The sequence below is a fragment of the Chlorocebus sabaeus genome, chromosome 16 (genome assembly GCF_047675955.1).
Source record: "Chlorocebus sabaeus isolate Y175 chromosome 16, mChlSab1.0.hap1, whole genome shotgun sequence".
Classification (NCBI taxonomy): domain Eukaryota; kingdom Metazoa; phylum Chordata; class Mammalia; order Primates; family Cercopithecidae; genus Chlorocebus; species Chlorocebus sabaeus.
The window spans coordinates 46423282-46441123 of NC_132919.1; the positions used below are offsets into that span (position 1 = coordinate 46423282).

Consider the following 17842-nt stretch of genomic DNA (forward strand, 5'->3'; position numbering starts at 1 on the left):
GTCTGTATTGATTTTAATGCCACATTCTTCATATTCCAACTTCCCACAAAATGCATGTGATTCTGGGCTTTCCCTTCTGCCATCGGTCTAGTTGTCTACAACTTTTACTTGTATAGGTCCTAATATCATCTGGCATAATTAGTCATCATTCCTTATATTTCTAGACTTGTGTTGGTGCTTTCCTTTTTCATATGAATTTATAATTTTTCATTCATAAATTAATATGAATTTATAATGTTTCATTATAAGGTTGAGTTATTTTTAAATGGTACCTGATATTATCTTTTAATATGGAAGTCTAATTCCAATTTTCATCCTGATTACTGGTATATTTGGTCAAACTTCTGCCACTTTCTATCATATTTTTGTCATGATTTATCTTTGCTTCCTCTAGTTTCCTAGAGTTCTATTTATATTCACTTAATAAATAGTTAAACTTGTACTATCCTTACATAAATGAACGGAATTGAAATTTGATCAGTGTAGCACAGTAAGCGCCACATGAATGTGGAAACTGTGGCTATGAAGGGTCAACTATATTATGTTATTTTATATAAAAGACTTGAGCAACTACAGATTTTGGTATCAGAGTGGGGTTCTGAAACCAGTCCCCTGTGGATACTGTGGGATGACTGTAATCTACTTCTGAATATGTAAGTAACTCAGACATCACAAAAACAAAACAAGAAGTCAGTTAAATACTATCATCAAAGACATAAGGGAAGACTAACAAGGCACAAGTATATACTTAAACAAGTTGTTTCTTGGAAGTTAATCTATTTCTTTCCATGTTCCATATCTCTTCATCTGTCTTTTAAATCTTTCTATACATTTCTCTCTATATGCTGAATTCTATGTGGCTTCTTCACTTCTGTTTTTCAATTCTCTAATGCCCTCTTTAGCTAATCATAGCTGTTGTTTAATACACCCACTGCATTTTAATTTTATTCTTATAATTTTCATTTTTATCAGTCTATTCTGGTTTCTTTTTAAATCTGATTTTTCTTTTTCCCATGGGGGTCTTGTTCTTTCATTATGATTGTGATTTCTATCTCTTCTGTTACATTTTTATTATAGATATGTTGTCTTTTTCAAGAGTATATATTATTTTTGATTCTTGCAGCATACATTATCAGTTTAATTTTAGCTTCTGACTATTCCTGTGTTGATTTATTTACTCCTGTTGTTTCTAATTTTGGTTAGGAATCTTTTATTCAATGGATATCCCTTTTTCTGTGGAAGTTCCTAGTGAGGATGGTTGTAAAAGCGTTTCTATAGAACAATTTTGTTTTTGCTTTTCCAGGTTCCCAGAGGATGATTGTTTTGTCAATTTAGGAGTTTCTTATACTCATTGTAGGATTTAAGTTAAAATATCTTAAATGACATTGATGTCTATATATACACCTTGGCCAGCAAGTAAGCTACATTAGTATTTTCATTTTTAGATAAATAGGAATAGTTTTCCTAACTCCCTATCTACAGCAGAGGAAGCCCTCTCAGGGTCAAGCCTAAGCCAAAAAAAAAAAAAAAAAAAAAAAAAAAAAAATGCTAATAGCCACCTAACTTTAAAATAGGACATTTTTTAATAATTAATACATTTCCATTTCGTTTTTTACGTTCAAACTTACCATTCTCCAGTTTTCTACTTTTACAAAGAGAATTATTTGATATTGAAAAATTATAGACAATTAATTAGAAAATGTTAAATTTGGTATCACAAAATTACACATGTAGATGGAACACAATCATTTTCTGTATGTATGATTCCATTCTTTACATTAAGAATTGTTGGCTAGCCCGGGAAGCCCACACTGGCGGCCACGGAGCAGAGCCCCTCACCCCCGCCAGCTGTAGCTGAACGTCTGGATACCGGAGAAGAGCAGATGATCTGTACTGGACACACGTGGAGATATGGCCATGCCACACATGTGCAAACAGAGGTGTACACACAGGAGTGCAGTGATACAGGACACAGATAAACAGAATGCACACAGCCTTCAGGAAGGATCTCAAGGGTTCCGAGTCTGAGGAAGTCATAACCTTGTGCCTGCCTGCCCACCTCTCTCTCTGGTCCTGTTCATCTCTCAGGCTCTGAGACACTGACCTTCACTGCTCAGTTAAGGGTTCCAGGGATTCTACTTTCTCTGGACCCATCCAGCTGAGTGAACCCAGGGTATTGTTATATCTGGGGAGAGTGAGGAGTGGGTTGTCCAAACACCAGAGCAAGAGCCCTTTGGGGCCTCAGACAGAGGAGTGAAGCTGGAACCATCAGGGAACATGAGTGAATTTTGGCACAAACTGGGCTGCTGTGTGGTAGAGAAACCCCAGCCGAAGAAGAAGAGAAGACGGATTGACCGGACCATGATTGGGGAACCAATGAATTTTGTCCACCTGACTCACATTGGCTCTGGGGAGATGGGGGCCGGAGATGGACTTGCCATGACAGGTGCAGTTCAGGAGCAGATGAGATCCAAGGGAAACCGAGATAGGCCATGGAGCAATTCTAGGGGCTTATAGCTCCAATAATGGAACGGTTCTGCCATCTTGAAACCCCCATTCTGTTTCCAGCCCAGAAGAAATGCTGCCCCTACCAGATCCCTCCTTGAACCAGTGATCTAAGGACCCCTCTTTTCCCTATCTGCCTAACAGTGCCTCACAAGGCTTGGGGGCTGGACTCCCTCTACTCCCTCTGGCTATAGCCCCTCCTGGAGATGGGGTCAAGGCAGCAGGACTGACCAAGTGACTACTGGTTAGCCAGAGGAGCTCAGCTGAAGCCCTGGACACCTTCAGATCTGAGATAGGAGTTCTCTAGGAACCTGGAATGAGTTCCTGTCTCCTGAATGATGGTCTGGGTGCCACCTGTTTTTAAACTCTTAACCTGGAACTCCTTAAATGGGGTAGGTGGGTGAGATTATCAAAGCTGAAGCTGGCTTTACTGAGAAGCTCCCTACCTCCCTGCCGTTATTCCTCCTGGAGTGAACTAAAGCAGATGTCAAACGGGCTGGTGGGGGTGCCTACTCCCTTTTCCACTCTTCAGATTTCAAACTTTAGGCTCACAGCCCCTCAATATCTCTCTGCTAATACCAGTGTCTCTCTCTAGTTAGGCCTCTAATCAATCCTCTGTTTCTGTTTACCAGCTTCCCAGCAACTTTCCTCTTTTAAAATATTAAAAATTTAATTCAGGTTCTCTTAATTATCCCCATCCTGCTGTTGCCTCCACCCTTAACTCTATCCCTATTAGGAACCTTGTTTCCCACCGAATAAGAGTTAAGGTAAGAGATAGCTTTTCACCTGATGACATTCCATTTAAGTCTTGGGGCATTTTTCCTGCCCTCTGCCAACCTCCCTGGTGGCCCAGGTGAGAGGAGGAAGAGGGGTCTGGAGAGAAACCCAGAATGCAGCACAACTAGGAGTAAGTCCATCTCAAGGTGAACTTCTGATCATTGAGGATGGTGAGATAAATAGGTTGAAAACAATCATCTGTGAGTTTAGGAGTCTTAAGATCCTCACAGCACGGGAGCAGGGAGAGGCTCTAGAACAAGGTTTCACAACCGAGATGCCTTTGACATTTTGGGCTGAAGTGTTCTTGGTAAAGGATACCTGTTTCCTGTTTTGTGCATTACAGGATATTTGGCAGCATCCCTGGCCCACCCTAGTTATGACAACCAAAAATGTCTCTATACATTGCCAAATTTCTCCTAGGGGGCAAAATCGCCTCCATTTGAGAACCACAGCTCTAAAGTCAAGATATTTTTCTCCGAAGTGATTTCTGCTTGGCACGCTACCCTCATCATGTTACTCATCTTAAGCCCGAGCCATGGATGAACTAGGAGCTCGTATAAATGAGGCTCAGCAGGGCTGCACATAATCTCCAAACAATTCTTTATTCAGTGTTTTGCTTGTGCTCGCGTGTTGCTGTGATGGACAGGTCCCATGCTCCTCCATTCTCGCCCTCTGGAGAAGTGGTTCCTACAGTGTAGATATGAACAGGGTATGGTAGGATTGAGGATGGGGGAGAGAGAAGCAGTAGATACACTCCTTATCCTCCCCAAATTTTAAGCTCTATTTCTGTGCCCTAGTCCTAGAACCAGACACACATTAGACTCAGGGAGTTTTGTCTGAAGACCAGGTGCCACTGCCCCCCACCCCCGGCTGAAGAGTCTGCTTTAGATGGGAAAACAACGTAGGAGCAGGGGTCTTTAGGCACTTTCAGTATTCTCAGGTGTTCTTTGTTCTGGCCCTTCCAGGTAATTAGGAAGGCAGAACAAGACAGATGAGCTCCTGCCTGCTGTGAGACAAGAAGGTGGGGTCTCATTCGATTTGCAACAGGAAACATCCTGTTTTATGGTAGTGGGGTCAGGAAGGTAGGAACTGGTATCCATTCTGCCAATTCCACCACCCATTCAGTTTGCTTATACCTACAGAGCAGTGACTGAGGTTCTATTTTTTTTTTTTTTTTAATTTCCATGTATTTTCTGCCATTTTTCAGGGTCTAAGATTGGTCATACATTCCCAATTTACTCTCAGTTCCAGTCAAGCTGGTTGCTCTGAAAGTAACCCAACTTGTTGCCCTAAAATACCTCAGTAGCCTGAGTGTTATACTAGAGATCTAAAGGGTTAACAGGATAGGATAGAAAGATTAGAGACTCCTGGAAATCTCTGGTTACCATGATCTTCAGCCCCATTTAATACCTGTTCTTTGGACACAGTCTTTTTCCTTTGGTGCTCTCTTGCCTTTAGCTACCTTCTCTAATATGTATGCTACCATCACTAATAAAGTGATGGGAATGAGTTTGAGAGTCATAATTTATATTAAAAAGTTGTTGGACTTTTAAATACATTTTTCAAATAAAAAAATTTAAGCAAAAAAAAAAAAAAAAAAGAATTGTTGATCATACTGAACATAGTTTAACTTTGAATCATTTACATTTCCTGGAGTATTTCCTCATGTATAAAGTAAGCATATTGGAATAAAAGATATCTAAAGGCCCTTTCACCTCTAAAATTCTATAAACTTTGATCTTTGCATATAATAGATATTTCATATATTTGCATATTATTTGCATATAATAGATAACCAGGTGACCTAGGCTCGGCTTCTGTCATTTTGGATAGTAGGAGATGGTGTGTTATCCCAAGTCCTGATATATGCATGTATGTGATTCTCTGTTTTCTCACAGATCCATACTCAAATTTTGATTTTTCTACCTATCATCTGTGTGGCCATTAAGTGACTCAGTGTCTCCAAATTTAATTTCTTACCTGAAAATAAGGTTAATAATGCTGAATTAAGGTTGTTGTAAGAATTAGGGATTTCAAAAGAATCGGCAAAGGTTAACATCTTTTTTCCCTCAGTTTATTCGTCTGTAATATCAAGATAATAACCATCACAAAATCCATTATAAAGATTATGAGATATTGTAATAAATTGCTTAGTATTAATATTAAATCTAATAAATGGCAAGCTACCATAACCAACTCAGTTCATGGCATATTGGGGCTCCCAGGTGGAAGGTCTCCTTGGCCAATCCCTCCCTCATTCATCCCGGATCTGTGAACCCTGTTTGGCTTCACAGACTATTCTGCCACTTTTTCTGTGGATTGCATTAAAACACAACTGTGTTCACCACCATACCCTTGAGACTAGTTACCTGGGAAAAACAATTCTCATTTCTGAGTTTTTACTTATTTCTTCTATGATGCTGAAGTCATTTCTCCATTAGCATGTATTCTGGTCTCTGTCTTCTTTATGACTCTCTCTTCCCCGCCAGTTGATAGACCCTTGTTTGTATCATGATCTCCTGTAGTTCTTCCTGGGTCACTTAACATACATGCGGTCCTTGTGTTGCATGTGTATTTCACATACATTTTTATTATAAAGTGGGAAATAGCTCTCCCGTGTTACAGAGCACTGATATATAGTAAAGAAAAAAATCCAAATGTTCTTTTGGCAAAGTAGATTTTTTTTCTCATTTGCTTTAATAAAGCATCTCATGTTTTATATATTGGGCAATAGAACAAAATTATTTGACTATAACTTCTTCTTATGATGGACTATTCCACTTTATTATGATTATTTATAGAAGATTAATGCCCAAACCATTGAGAGTGTAATTTTTAAAATTGCCCTAATTATTTGCACCAGAGCATACTGTCATGATCATGACCCTGAGGACAAACTTCATTTACCTGATCGAAGCAGAAACTCAAGTTCTCGTTTCCAAGTCTGTTCATAGGGCTGTGAAGCCCAGGATTGCTGACTTTGTGGAAAATGTTCATCATCATCTTCATAATCATAAATGATTATGATAAAGGATCATTAATTGTAGCATAAATGATAGGCTCCATATATGGTATTAGGAGCATATGTACCTACATTTTAGTATTCTTAACAAATATTCTCCAGAGCCACAATTACAACTCCCAGTTTTTAGGCATAGAAAGTGAGGCTCAGAAGGGCTAAGTAACTTCCCCATGTTGGTCGTTAGCTGACTCAGGACAGGATCCCATCTCTGTGCCCCCTCTCCCCCCGCCAACTGCTTGTGTGTTTGTAGCATTCCACTTTGCACGCTTCTTCTCACCATTTTCTACAGTAAATTTGCTGAAACTTGACTTCATTCCCTGATCATTGAATTTAAACCTTAATGATATATCTACTGATAGAATGGGTTTAAGTTTTTGATTTGATTACATCAGCTTTTCTGAGTCTAATTGAAATAGCACTGACATGCATTTTTCTAAAATAATATATTAATAAGTCCACATTGAATAAAACATAAAAATATCCCAGGTATTCTTTAAGTTATTTAGTGGTGATTTCTGGGATTTTTGTGCACCCATCACACAAGTAGTGTAAACTGTACCCGATGTGCCGTCTTTTATCCCTCGCCATCCCCCACCTTTTCCCCCAGCACCCAAAGTCCAATGTATCTTCTATGCCTTTGTGTCCTTATAGCTAAGCAATCACATATGAGTGAGAACATACGACGTTTGGTTTTCCTTTCCTAGGTTACTTCACTTATATTGATAATCTCCACTTCCATCCAGGTTGCTGTGAATGCCATTATTTAATTCTTGTTTTATGGTTGAATAGTATTCCATGGTATATGTGTATATACATACACATACACACAGCACATTTTCTTTATTCACTCATTGATTGACGGGCATTTGGGTTAGTTCCATATTTTTGCAATTGCAAATTGTGCCGCTATAAACTTGCGTGCGCAAATATCTTTTTTGTGTGATAACTTCTTTTCCTCTAGGTAGATACCGAGAAGTGGGATTGCTGGATTCAATGGTAGATCTACTTTTAGTTCTTTAAGGAATCGCCACACTGTTTTCCATAGTGGTTGTACAAGTTTACATTCCCACTAATGGTGTAAAAATATTCCCTTTTCATGACATCCATGCCAACATCTATTATTTTTTAATTTTTTTATTATGGCCATTCTTGCAGGAGTGGGGAGGTATTGCATTGTGGTTTTGATTTGTATTTCCCTCATAATTAGTGATGTGGAGCATTTTTCTATATGCTTGTTGCCCGTTTGTGTATCTTATTTTGAGAATAGTCTATTCATGTCCTTAGCCCACTTTTTGATAGGATTGCTTTTTTTTTTTTTTTTTTTTTTTTCCTTGCTGATTTGAGTTCTTTGCAGATTTTGGATACTAGTCCTTTGTTGGATATATAGATTGTGAAGATTTTCTCCCACTCTGTGGGTTGTCTGTTAACTCGGCTGATTTATTTCTTTTGCTGTGCTTCTGCTTTTTAGTTTAATTAAGTCCCATCTATTTATCTTTATTTTTGTTGAATTTGCTCATTCTGATTTAAAATGTGAGTTTTGAATCATAATTTTTTATCACTCTAAAATTAAACATCTCAGAATTATAAATTTAAAAGAGAAATTATCCAACAATTTATAATTGACCTGTGCTTTAGAGGTACTCTGAAAGCCTGGTAATTTTATGTAGCCTTGCTACAGAGCCAATGTTGAGGGGTTGATTCTTGTTAAAAGGAAGGAAGGCAACATTTCATGCCCTTAGGACATCTGCTCTCCAGGTGACGTATCAGTACCATAGTTCAGCAATCTTCATACTGGCCTGGTGAACAAAATGATTAATTAAAAGGCAAACAGGTGAAAAATCCAAACATGATCATTTCCTTTATGTTATAAACTATTCATCAAATATTTATAAATTGTTTTGCTTTGTATAGAACAAAAATTAGACGAATCCTGGTCTTAGAGAGTTTACAGTCCTATAGAAAAGAAAGTTGATGTCCATAAATCACTGTCTTATGGTATAGAAAACAACAAGTGGCATAAAAGAGACATGTTAAAAAATTCAAAATTAAAAGAAATGATTTCCAGTTGTCACTATAAAGAAAAGCTTTACAATAGAGGGAGACTGATTCTTGAAGGAGTGAGATTTAGACTTGTAGTGTCTTTAAGGGCTATGTTCATATTTGTAGAGATGAGATAGACTAAGATAAATGGCAAAAAGACTCACTTGTAACTATTAGAGAAATATCTGTTGAGTACTCTGTGCCAGGCACTGTAGTAGGCACCAAAGTCAAAACAATAAGAAGCACTTCCCATTCTCTAAGAGCTCATGGTCTAGTGTTTAGGTGAGGAACTGAGGGAAAGGTGAGATGTTAAACAAAGGAAGGCAGAAAAATGCCAAGCCTTCAAGAGCAGCATCTGTTCTTCTGTTTGCTAAGAGGGAAAGGTATTCAAAAGCAGGATCAAAAAAGAAGCTCAGATAGGAAGCCCAATACATTCTTGTTTCAATTCCATTTTTTGGTTTTTTACTTGAGCAACGTAAAGAACTTTATGTATTTAAGATCTACATGACACTTGAGACTGAGGTTATCTTTCAAAATTTCCTTAAGTAAAAGAAAGATACTGGAGGATCTGTAATTTACAATATGTAAGTTGTCAAGATGACGTTGCCCTTCTTCTGATTCAGACACATAGCAGTAATAGAAAAAAATAAAAAATTGAAATGAGAAAGCCTCTAGAGTACTCCATTAAATTATTAACATACTTAACCAATGTGTAAATTATTTAGTTTCTCTATGCTGGTCCCTCCAAAAGACAATCATACATTAAATACCTTATGCACCCTAGCAATTGTTCTCTAACACCTTATCTTCTCAATAAAAATAGTTCTTATGTTTTTATCTAGTCATGTATTCTGAACCATCTCATATAAAATTTACTTTGTTCCCTCTATGATTTTTATTCCATTTGGAATATAGTCAAATCTTAATCATTGATTTTATCAACTTTCTTTGTAATAGTTTTCCTCAAATGGTTTAGAAATTTGTTTGCAAAAGAATCCCCTGGAAAGAAGCAATAATGAATAGAAAACAAACAAGAGATGATCAATACAAGTAAAACTGGCCCTTTGAAAAATAAAACTGATTGTATTAAAGAATAAATAAGCAAGACTGATTAAGAAAAAAGAGAGACTGGATGAGTAATGAAAAAAATAATGTAACTGTAGATGCAGTGGAATGATAAACCTATGGTACAATTTTGATCAGTTATTTTATTACAGCAAATATTTAAAATGTTGAGATGGACAATTTTCTTAACAAATTATTAAACTTGCTTGAAAAATTAGTTTGAAACCAAAATGAACCAGTAGCTATTATAAAATGTCTTCCTTAGAAAACTATAGATATAAATGGATTTATGAGTAAATGATAGTATATATATAGTCCAAACTGTTTCAAAGAATAGAAAAATAAATAATGCTACCCAATTCATTTTATAAGGCCAATATAGTCTTAACATCAAGAGGAGATAAAAACAGAAGAGGAAAAAAAAAGTATAAGCTCGTGTGTGATCATATATACAAAATTGTAAATAAAACACCAGCAAATTAAATCCAACAGAGCATTAAAAATACATTGAACTATTTTAAAAAAGCCTTTTTCTTCCAGGAATATGACAGTCAGCCACTATCATAAAAATTCACAAAAATCTCTCAATGTAATTCTATACATTGATTAAAGAAAATAATCACACAATGACTTCAATAGAAGTAGGAAAAAATATTTCTGAATTTTAGCATTATTTATAATAAAAATTCTTATCGACCTAAGGTTCAAATACACTTAATCTATTGAAGAGTATCCACCAACATTCTCTAGCAAACACCTTACTTATGGATGAAATGTAATAAATCTTTCCATTAAAGACAGGTATTTAGTAAGATATAAGATATTCAGGGCTACTGCTAGCACTTAGATTTGTTACTGGAAAGAAAAGAGAAGAAAATAAACTATAGGTTGATTGGAAAAAAAGAAAAAAATTGTCACTATTTGAATATTTTATGATTATATAGATATTTGAAAATGAATTTCCAGCCAAACTGTTAGAAGAGTGTTTAAAAGGTTTATTGCACATCGGATTAATATAAAAACTTGAGAGTGTTTTTATACATCAGCCATAACAAAATAGAGAATATAATAGGAAAAAAATTGCCATTGATAATAATGACTACAAGGAACCTGTAACTATGTACATAATATGTGTGAAAAGCCTTTAACAGCAATCAAAAAACTGTAACGTGCAATTGAAGGATCTAAAAGATTGGATGAAAGAAATAATCACATGTGCATGACTGGCAAAAGTTAATATAATGAAGACATAATCTCAGATTAATCAATTTAGTAATATTCTAATTAAAATTCCAAGAGGGTCCAAGAATCACAATGATACTTTTTAGAAGATGTATTTATAAAGAAATATATTCTTGAACTTGAATGAGCTAGATTTTTCCATTTCAGCACTGAAAAATCTCAACCAATCTTGTGTGAAAAAGCAAATTGCAGCATAAATACTATATGATTACATTTATGTAAAACTTTTAAAAACTCAAATGCTATGTGTTATGCAGAGATGCAGATAGGTGATAAAAATATACGAATAACAATCAGAAAGGATATAAAACAGCTTTGGGACCTTGATTACCTCTAGGGAAAGAGGGAAAAAAATGCTTAAAAGTGACGAAAATTTATCTTCCACTACATTTGCATTTTTCTCACAAAGAGAGATTGTTGAAAGAATGGTAAGTGTTAACATTTGCTAAATCTGAGTAGAAGCACATGGCATTAGCATTTTAATATTATATTCCAAATTTTATGAAATTTTTATTGTGATATTTTATAATTTTAGCCCCAAATTTAGCCCCAATTTTATTGTGATATTTTATAATTTTCTGCCCCATTTTCTTTTTCAGTATAGCTAGTTGGGAACAAAGGGACAGAATAGAGTAATTTGCCCATCATGAGTTCATCCTTTCTTCTGTAGGAACTGCTAGTGTAATGCTGGAGCAGTCAATAGAAATAATATCAGGTGCTACTTCCTTGTACAGACACAGAGACCAAAATCTCTGATCTCTGTTGATCAGCGATTTTATAGTATGTGCCTTCAGCAGCATCTTCTCTTTGGCCATCTCATTGCCTTACCGATTACATGGGATAAAAGTTGCAACATGGCATCACCCCTAAAACCAAAGGAAGCTCTGTGTGGGATGGAAATTTTTATACATAAAGGCAGTCTTTTTTCATCTTCTTTTTGCTTTGAACCTTTAAATCAGCTCACCCTCACCTTTCTTACCTCTTCAAGTGTCACTCTTCTCCTTCCATGTCCAGATGTTGAAAGTAAATCTGATTTATGGCCCACCATTCTCCAGACCCTGGTTGTTTATCATATGACCAATTAGTATGAGTCAATAGAGCCAAGAGATCAATACATTTTAGAGAAAGTTCTCTGAAACAGAAACATAAAAGGATCCTTTTGAAAAGTTTATCATTATGTCAACATAGCAGACAAAACCCCAATGGCTCCCCACTACTGCTACCCTGGACCATGGAAGTCTGGTAAAGAATTGTCAGTCCATGAAATGGTTTTGATAGCTATTCTCCAAACCAGTTAAAGGGAGCTCTTCCAGGCAGCATGCAACACTCATGGTGTTTCCTATTGACAAAGTACCCTAAAGAGTCATAATGTGTGATGAGTATAATACCACTGAGGCATAGACTGGAAACACACAGTGTGATCTGGCCAATCTCTTTGGCCAGGGAGTAGTCCAGGTGGACTGCCCACCTTCTTCATCTCAATAAGCTTTGGAAGTTATCTATTATTCATTGTTTAGAGATCAATAATTAATGGAGATTAAATGTTTCTTTTAAGATTCCAGTAACTTCACAATAATGTCACAACAGTAATGTGGAAGCATAATGAGGTGTTGTGTTTATTTTGGAAGCAGAATTTATCTTTATGGATTATTAAAAGATTTTATTAATGTATTTGTAGAATCATTAAGGTCCTGAAGGGTTCACTGAATTATTATTTTGTACTTTACTACGTTTTATGGGATAAATGATGTGCTATAGAAGTATTCACAACTTGAGATTTATGGAGATCCAGGATCTTGGTTATATACTTCAGAATAACTTGCTAATATACCATTGAAGTTCAAAAGCACTTTAGTACTTGAGGGTCTTAAGTCTTTGTTTTACTTTATTTTAGACAAGTTTATGACTTGAGGGGAAAAAAGAGTCTCATTCTTGACCTAGCTTTGGATGTCTGAGAACAATTAGCGAATTTCTTCAGAGGCTAAAAATAATTGGGGATTTTAATAATTTTATACTAAAAATAGAGAGTTTTGCATTAGAGAATGTGATTGGCCTGCCATCTTATAAAACAAGACCTAGTCTTGTTTTATCATTTAGCATTTATCACTATCTCATTCGTATTTTTGAGGCATTCTCTGAACTTCTCCATGCCTTACTTTCTCTAAAAGATTGGAAAAGTACATATTAATTATTAAAACACTTAGAGAATTTTGTAGAAATGATGTGAAAATAAGATAGTGTCATGTGTACTAATAATGCAAAAGACGTCAATTCCAGATCTCCAATGTTACATCATTTTATTAATTCTCTTGTTAATGTCTAAGGCATAGAATGGCTGTACTAAGAATCTCTACTGTGAACTTCTAAGAAAACACTTACATGTGCCTTTTCCACAGTGTTGGTTATAAATTACAGTTTTGGTGAAATGAGCAAGATGTTATACTTATTTTAGAAACATGCAGCTGACTTTCTTATTGACTGGGTAATTTTGTTGTTCTGATTCCTAAATAGGTTGGGTACTTCTCTCTGTGTCTTTTGGTTTGGGTTCCAGTTAAGAAATTATGAAGTGAGAAATTTGTTTCATTAACTCTTCATATGCATGTGTGTATATAAAATGCATTGATTGCAACTGACTGCTAAAGGGTAACATAGGGAAATCGTTACTTATCATGGGGATTTATTCTGGTGCTGAAAAACAAGATATTAAATTAGACTATAAGAAGCATAATTCAATGAATTTTTATGATCTGTAAAGCTGGGCAAATTGCATTGCAAATGATAGATAGATTTTCAGCATCAACATCTACAAATAAATCATCATAAGTAGATATTTTGATGTATTAATGTAACTAGGAAGCAGCCCTTTGGGATGTGCATGTTATTTTTGGTGGTCGTCCTCATAGAGACAGATACTTATTAGGTGTTGTGTTAAGTTTTTGTTGTTGTTGTTGTTTTTAGATTTTTACTGTAAGTATCTATTCCGGATATTTTTAGGAAATGTTTTAATCCCTTAGAAATAAGCTTTTTTGCACATGGAAGTGGGAATAGATACTAATTTGATTAGCTCAGTATCAAAACATAGTAAAAGCTGATGAAAGTCAACAGGACAGTTGGGAAGTCTCTTTCTCTGTCTTCTCCTTAAAGAAAGCCATTGCAACTAAATGTATCCATTTCCCTTTTGTATGAACTTTTGTTTTCTACCTGAGTTGCAAGTTCCTTTCAAATCTCTCTATCTGAAGCTTCTTCTACTCCAATATCATTGGATAAATCACAAAATAATGAACATTCCTGTTTGTCTTTCCTTGATCTATTCAAAATTGTAGCCTAAAATTTATTAAAAAGGAAAACAAAGGTTTCGTCTACCTCATTCTTTTAACGAATACTAACTGACCACCGGTAATCAGGGACCATGCTGGAGCCTGGGGAAACAGTGAGCACAGCGCCTGCCTTCAAAGAATTTATAGTAAAATAAAAGAAATACATATGCAATCTGACTCTCACAATGTACTGTGGTATTTGCTTGATAGGGAGATGGTAAGGTATTATGGGAACCCACGGGACAGGCATCTTTATAAACTGGAGGGCATCCTTGGGAAGCCATGATGGTGTCACAGCGAAAAAGGGGTGAGGGAAGACTTCCAGGAGGAGCTGATGCTCAAGTTTGACTTGAAAAATGTAAATAACAGGTCAGGTTATCTGTGGCAAGGGGAGCAGCATGTACAGTGGTCCACAGGTTAATGGGACTATATTCAGGGATCAATAAGGAGATCGCTCTGTTGACAGGTCCGTCGTATAACCTAAGGAACAAAGTGGAAGCAGCTTGATATCTAGAAAGAACAAGAGACTTGGAGAGAGCAAACCTCATTCCTGTACAAACCTTTCTCTCCTTATTTCTGAAGGTAGGATAATCCTACGTAGAGAAGGAAGGGTTGTATAATGGAAAGAGGTCAAGGTTATAGCCAGTCATAGAGCTCAGATTCCAACTTTAGAACTTGCTACTTGTGTGGGATCTTGACTAAACTTCTCAGTCACAAATTTTTCATATGTTAAAAGACAACAATAGCATCTAAATACACGGTAATAAGCACACTGACTTCTTGCGATGCTTGCATGAGGTAATGTGGAAATGTCTATGGAGTGCCTGAATGTTCATCAGAGGGGTTTAATGGATATGTTTCCTTTACCTTTTTGAAACTTTTCTAATTTCTGAAATGGAGAACTTGATTCTTTCTCCCTACATGAATTTTCAGAATAAAATAAAATTATGCATTGAAAATAATCCATAAATAAGTGTAGATATAGTGTATGCTCATTATTTATTTTTGTGTGGGCATACATTTAAAGAACCCCCTGAAGTCTCACCATTTGTTTAGATACTGGGCTCTCTTTGTTTGACTCCATAACTGTCCATCTTCCCTCCTCTACATTCTCTGTTCAAATGACCCCAATGTAGTCCCAGAGGCACCTGGACTTTTTATGGTCCTGTATGAATTTGTAGGCTTGGCTTACATGCCTCTGGCCTCCCCTCTCTCATTGATAGAGATCACTGCTTATCTTTCTCACACACCTTACCTCTGCGGTGGGCCAACCAAGAAGCATTTCCAGGAGATTAATGTGTTTTTTTTTTTCATTTATAACTTTTCTTTTATTATTATACTTTAAGTTCTAGGGTACATGTGCACAATGTGCAGGTTTGTTACATATGTATACATGTGCCATTAATTGAAGTTTCATGGGAGTCTTGGAAGCACTTGTTTGCTTTAATATCTGTGGATTCTTTACTCTCTTCCTAACATATTTTTGGTAAAACCAGGATAAATCTCAGAGTGGCTATCAGGTTATCTGTCTTACGTGCTTCTTGCCCCTCTTTATTTTTGACCTAGAAAGGAGGCTAGTAGCCTTGAACCTCAGGGTAACTGTTGCCTTCAGGGTCAGCCAAATGAAGGCTGCCCCGAGCTCTCCAGCACAGTGACTTGGCTGTAACACTATTGTGTGTATTTTTCATGAAGATAAATGCTGTCTCCCAAACACACATTTTTATCATAGAAAGATGTGAATGGTAGAAACTTAAAATCTGCTTCAGGCAGGATAGTTTTGAGAAGATACATATATAACCCTAATAAAGTTGGGCTGCCTTATGGTCCATTTCTATACAGGGCAGCACCCTAAAGAAAACACAAATCCACTTTCAAAAAGTTATAATAATCTTTACTAGAATGTCTTCTAAAAATGGTAAGAGATTACATGGCATGACAGGGAGCAATATCCCCTATAAAAAACAAACAAACACTTCCCTATAGTTACTTATCCTTTAATTGCTTACAGAAAGGTGTGACAGCAAAGGCAGAGAATATCTACTATCTCATTTATTCTTATTCACTTCACTGAAAAACACCAAACACAGTTTTCTTCTACTTCTTTCATTCACTCCTCTATCTTCCAAGATCTGTTCGCTGTCTAGGTTGAGCTCTGCCTTTTTAGACTAAATCAATATAGGCTTTCTGGCTCTTTTAGTTCTACATCACAAGGTTGAAAAAACAGCATGGATAGTCTATGGTTTGGCAAACTTTTTCTATAAAAGGCCAGATAGTGAAGATTTTTGGGTTTGCAAGCCACACAGGCCTCTGTTGCATATTCTTCTTGGCTTTATACAATCCTTTGAAAATGTAAAAACATTCTTACCTCATAGGCCACACAGAAACAGGCCTCAGGCTGGATTTGACCCATGGACCGCAGTGAACTAATCCCTGGTATATGCAATAAAGGCACCAGGTCTTCTTAGACTAAGCCCTCAAGAGTGAGACAATTAACAACAAAAAGAGCGTTCAGCACATGTCAGGCATGGTATCAGCAGCTTACTTATCTTAGCTTGGTTAGTCCTCAGAAAAACAGTTTGAGACAAGTACTGTACTGTTTCATTATTAATAAGCTGAGGCTTAGAACATCATACCCACCCCCACCCCCCAGCCAGTTGATCATCTGTAGTTGAGATTTTAATCCTCATTATCATTTAACCTGATACAACATAAAGAGATAACTTAACCTCTCTTAATATTTGAACCTCAGTTCCCTAACCTATAAAAAAGGAATACTATTATTATCTTCATAGGCTTATTTTTGAGGATTAAATAAACTGATATGCATAGGCAATGTCTGACACATGCTTATACGTTCCATATTTATCAGCTCTATCATCATTATTTCAGTGAATTAGATTATTGGTCCCTGTTCTACCACTTGCCAGCCATATGACCTTCAAGAAAGCCATTTTTATACTCTGCTTATTTCCTCTTAAGAAAAGTGGGTGTTAACAGCATTTCAAGATTACTCTGAAGATCCATTGAAGGGAGCTAGCAAAGTCACAGAAACATACAAAAGTAAAACATAATAATTACCATTCATTCACGACTGTGTGCCTAGCTTCATCCTGAGGTCTCCATATCCATTATCAATGTGCTTCTCACAGCAACTTTATAAGGCAAACGTTTTGACAGGTGTGGCCACTAACTGTGAAAGCACTTGAAATAAACAAGGTGTTAAACTCATGTGTGGATTTATTGCTTTCACTACACCTGCATGAAACCAGGACATTCAGCAACCATTGGTCTTGCTCTCAACCTTTGTCTTCATCACAGGCTTCTTCACATCACTGGCCCAGGGCTTGAGGACTTCCTTGAAATGTTGCTCACTTCATGAAGTCCAAGACATAATTCCCAATGGTGATTCTTACCTTCACAACAGCATCACCTGTTAATTTAGCTTATGATTATTTAAAATGCAAATTGCCTATTTTGTGAACTATATGTGAACAGAAAGAAAAAACCCTTAGCACAATTCTATGTCATGCTTCATTTTCACCATAGAGCCAGAGGAACTAAATATTGATTAAGAAACAGTTACATGAGGAGAGGAATGATTTCCTAGGATTGCTCATTGTCAGAGTTTGATCAGAGAAGCAGACCTGATAGGAGCCATAAATAGTAAAGAATTATAACAAGGATTGGATGTTATGCAATTGTGGGTGCTGGATAAACAGTCTACATGAAGCTACTGCTTCTGTGTCTTGGTGCTAGAGCCTGAAGCCCACATGTAAAGCAGTAGAAAAGAAAAACGGGATGTGAAGTCGAGGAAACCGGGACAAAATGGACAGACTGGGACCTATGAGGACAGATGAAACATACATCAGTCTCT

At 36.4% G+C, this 17842-nt stretch overlaps 2 protein-coding genes across 2 annotated transcripts in view; both read left to right on the forward strand.

Annotated features, from left to right (window-relative positions):
- CA10 (carbonic anhydrase 10) overlaps positions 1 to 17842 on the forward strand; it is a 556758-nt gene that overhangs the window by 146011 nt on the left and 392905 nt on the right. The window lies entirely within an intron of this gene.
- Positions 2010 to 4882, forward strand: LOC140708657 (CDC42 small effector protein 1). The gene has a single exon (XM_073004927.1). It carries the CDS (start codon positions 2278 to 2280, stop codon positions 2515 to 2517), a length of 240 nt encoding a protein of 79 aa, XP_072861028.1. The 5' UTR covers positions 2010 to 2277; the 3' UTR covers positions 2518 to 4882.